Raw genomic sequence first — 3807 nt, forward strand, 5'->3', positions numbered from 1 at the left:
GAAATACTGCAGGTTAGAATATCAGTGATGCACTGATGGCAAACATGTTGACCTGATGTTGCTCAAACCATCTAGTCGACACGAGCAAAGGAAACTGTAGATGCAGTCCCACCAGTTACTTCCAATCAGCTGGTCCCAACTCCGGCCTGTTAAAAGGCGTCTCATGGCCAAGGTGTCACGTATATAACCAAAACCAGTGAGCTCTCAACACCTTCACCAGTTTCTCACTGGTTGGTTACAGAAGAATTTCCAAACGACTGACGGTTGCAGTCAGCATCCAGAGGTGGAAAGACCAGGCTGACCCGGTGTTTGGAGGTCAAAGACACATCAGCCAACATTAAAGGGGGCGGGGACATCAGGGGGCGGGGCTCAGATAGCTGAGAGGAGGATGAACGGGAAAATAAACCTAGGATGTGTGAATGCAGCTGTTGAAGGATGAACCTGTGGCAGACTGCTGTCGTCATCCAGGTGGAGATGAGCATGACACAGTGATTGTGGTCAGAGTGCAGGTGTTGCTGTCATGTTTCAGCTCAGTGTGGGCGTCGTCCACAAACTCTGACGCTGAGGTGTGGTTGGACAACAAGCTTGTGTTGTTGTTGTGTGCGTCTGTCGTTTTGACATCGAGGAAACTGCTTTGAATATGTTGACGCTTCACGTGTCCTCCGCGGCCGCTCTCAGGCCCCGCCTGGCTCGCTCGTATTGAAAGAGTCGTGCAGCCGGGCTGAAGCGACCTCAGACTGAGGCTGATTATGATCGGGCTCAGCATGAGTCAGTGCTGAGTTTGTGTGCAGAGGCCTCCAGCCCAGCCATTAGTCTGTCCCGGACGCTCTCTGACATCAGTCCTTGATGATGCTGTGTTAGCTCCTCCTACTAGCTGCTAGCAACCAAACTGTGCTAAAGTCTTGATTCAGCCTCATTGTAAAGTCCTGTCTTGAGCCGCTGCAGGATGCTGACGTTTCCTGTTCTTCACTCCAAGCCAGAGAATCTGCTTCTGGCCAGCAAGCTGAAGGGCGCTGCAGTCAAGCTGGCAGACTTCGGCCTGGCCATCGAGGTTCAAGGAGATCAGCAGGCGTGGTTCGGTGAGTGACCTCAGCTTGGTCCGTGTTAGCTGACTTACCTGTGTCAGCGCTGCGACCTTCATGTATCAGCTGACTGTTTTAAAGCCCAACACCATGTTTTAACATGAATGTCAAGAAAGATGTCAGTGTGCACTCATCCCATCAAAGTGAATCTGTGATTGTGGGATGTGTCTAAATACTGGTGATAAAAGTAATGACATAACACACAGGTTAGCTGTTTTGCACAGGTGCAGTCTATCAAAATGTTGTGTAACTACACACGAGCCGGTACATCTGTCAGGCGTTTGCTCGCCAACGATGTCACTGTGTCACCGCACCCTAATACCCCACAGAGACGAGGTGCTCCACTGCTGCCGGCTTGCATCAGGGTGGAGGTCTGGCCTACTTGTCTCCATCTAGTCTCTGTGGAGCTCTGAGATAATTAGTCTGTTCCCCCAGCACCAGCTTCCATCTGGAACCAGTTCATTTTATGCCCTAACTTAAGTACCAGTTGGACGTCCCCCATGAGCGTGTGTGAGCCAAAGCACAGGCCTGGTGCAGAGTGCTTTGATTGCAGCTCTTAAACCTTGCTTTACGAGGCCTCTGGTCCTACCTGCTTAGGTAACGAGCTGTGGGTCGTCTGTACAAGCTTCACTTGTGTGTCTGTGTTTCAGGTTTCGCTGGGACACCAGGATACCTGTCTCCAGAGGTGCTGAGGAAAGATCCCTATGGCAAGCCAGTGGACATGTGGGCCTGTGGTAAGAGACGAGGCGTTGTGTTTGCAGCACAGCAGCGTGTCATTCTGGCCTGTGTGCTGCTCTGTGGCAGCCTCTTGGATTAATCACTGCTCTCACTAGTGAAAGCAGCACATCTGGCTGCAGCTGTGGGAAACACATGCGTGCAGCACACCTGTCCTGACTCAGACCACAGCAACAAAGGGCGGTGTTGTTTGTGGTCGTAGCGGCAGATACGAGTGCTTTTCATCTTTTGCAGGCAGACGGCCAATTAAAAAGCCCGTCCCTGGTGACACCAGCAAACAGAAGCGCTCAGTGTGTCTGCATTTACACAAACAGCAGCTGTTTGACTTTGTCTGCTGCTCATTTAGAAACAGCTGAATGCAAACAGGTTGTCCTGGTGTGACGTTAGTGAACACAAGCCGGCCTTTTTCCTGAGGCTCGGTTTGCTTTAGTAAAGACGTGAGCTCTCGGCTAACTTTGGTTTCCGCTGCTCGTAGGAGTGATCCTCTACATCTTACTCGTGGGCTATCCTCCCTTCTGGGACGAGGACCAGCACAGGCTGTACCAGCAGATCAAGGCTGGGGCGTATGATGTGAGTTACACCGTGCAGCCACACACGTGCAGAGAAATGTTCCTTTTAACAATAACGGTTAGCTAAACTCCAAATGGTTTTCACGATGTCGTTGAACAGTTTCCCTCCCCAGAGTGGGACACGGTGACCCCCGAGGCCAAAGACCTGATCAATAAGATGCTGACCATTAACCCAGCCAAGAGAGTGACGGCCACCGACGCACTCAAACACCCCTGGATCTGCGTAGGTGTCGCGCTCCCTAACCCGGGCAGGTTGTGTAGTAGCGTTTAAGCTTGTGACACTGCCTGTGTGTTTCCACAGCAACGCTCCACTGTGGCATCCATGATGCACAGACAGGAGACTGTGGAGTGCCTCAAGAAATTCAACGCCAGGAGGAAACTCAAGGTAGGCGGCGGCAGTGAGCGGTGCACATCTAAAGCACTGAAATCCAGAGCATGCTCGTCCTGCTGTGACGCTCCCTGTCCATCTCTCTCCTCAGGGTGCCATCCTGACAACGATGCTCGCCACTCGAAACTTCTCAGGTACGAGTAAAGGCTGACAGCCAGTCATGGCCCGTGTTGTAGCGACTCCCTATAATGCCGTTCACATGTTGAGTCCTGCTGCGTCCTGATGTTCTGGCCTTTAGAGCCCATTAAGCTCGGTGCTCCCCTTTAAGCTGCCGTTAACAAAAACTGGAGTGCAGATCGATGCCGTCCACAGGTGCCTTTAAAGGGCGAACCATTTCAACTGAACCAGTATTGATTTGTGTTTATGACTAATGACAGGAAAGCTGCTCATTGCACTTCTGTCTCAGCTGTGAGTGCGATCCCTCTGTTTACCTTTGCTTTTCTTTCTTCCTCCTCGTGTGGTAACTCGTGTGTAAGGTAAGAGTCCTCGCTGTAGCTAGCACGTCTCTGAGCTACGCTGCCAGGTTTGAGTCCGGGCATGTGTGTCTACCAAAACTCCACTGTGGGTCAGTTTGTGCATTAGCGGTCATTGTAGAGGAATCAAAGCTGGTTTACGAGGCCTTTGCCATCCTGCAGACTAAGAAACGGCCTCAGTATTGAGTGCAGAGGGGAGCAGACGCCTCTCGCTTCCAGTCAGATGTTGTATCGTTAAATATACATATAAAATATATTAGACCCACAGACAGAGCGGAACTATCACATGTTGGAGTTAATCCTTTCAATGTGTGTAAATATGATGTGGTTTCAATAGAAAAACATCACAGGGATATAAAAACAGTTAAGTTTGATGTGTTTTAATTGATCAGAAGGGAAAAGTTGGCTGTGTGCAGACAGAAAGCATTGATTATGTGATGGATCTGTTCCACGTGTATCTCACAGCAGCAAAGAAAGGATCTGCTGTTGATATAAAGCTCGACACGTATCCATGCAAAGTCATTAAAAACGTATTAAAGTTCCTGCTTTTAAAGCTCAGC

General features: G+C 50.2%; 1 protein-coding gene across 1 annotated transcript in view; it reads left to right on the forward strand.

Annotated features, from left to right (window-relative positions):
- Positions 1 to 3807, forward strand: part of LOC102197267 (calcium/calmodulin-dependent protein kinase type II delta chain-like) — a 69820-nt gene that overhangs the window by 45002 nt on the left and 21011 nt on the right. Inside the window, exons 7-12 of the mRNA XM_013916024.1 lie at positions 977 to 1079; positions 1733 to 1816; positions 2293 to 2387; positions 2487 to 2609; positions 2688 to 2771; positions 2866 to 2908. Of these exons, the coding sequence (XP_013771478.1) occupies positions 977 to 1079; positions 1733 to 1816; positions 2293 to 2387; positions 2487 to 2609; positions 2688 to 2771; positions 2866 to 2908 (532 nt within the window). The remainder of the gene's footprint in view (positions 1 to 976; positions 1080 to 1732; positions 1817 to 2292; positions 2388 to 2486; positions 2610 to 2687; positions 2772 to 2865; positions 2909 to 3807) is intronic.

This window comes from Pundamilia nyererei, unplaced genomic scaffold (genome assembly GCF_000239375.1).
Source record: "Pundamilia nyererei isolate P.nyererei 1_Seehausen unplaced genomic scaffold, PunNye1.0 scaffold00433, whole genome shotgun sequence".
Classification (NCBI taxonomy): Eukaryota; Metazoa; Chordata; class Actinopteri; order Cichliformes; family Cichlidae; genus Pundamilia; species Pundamilia nyererei.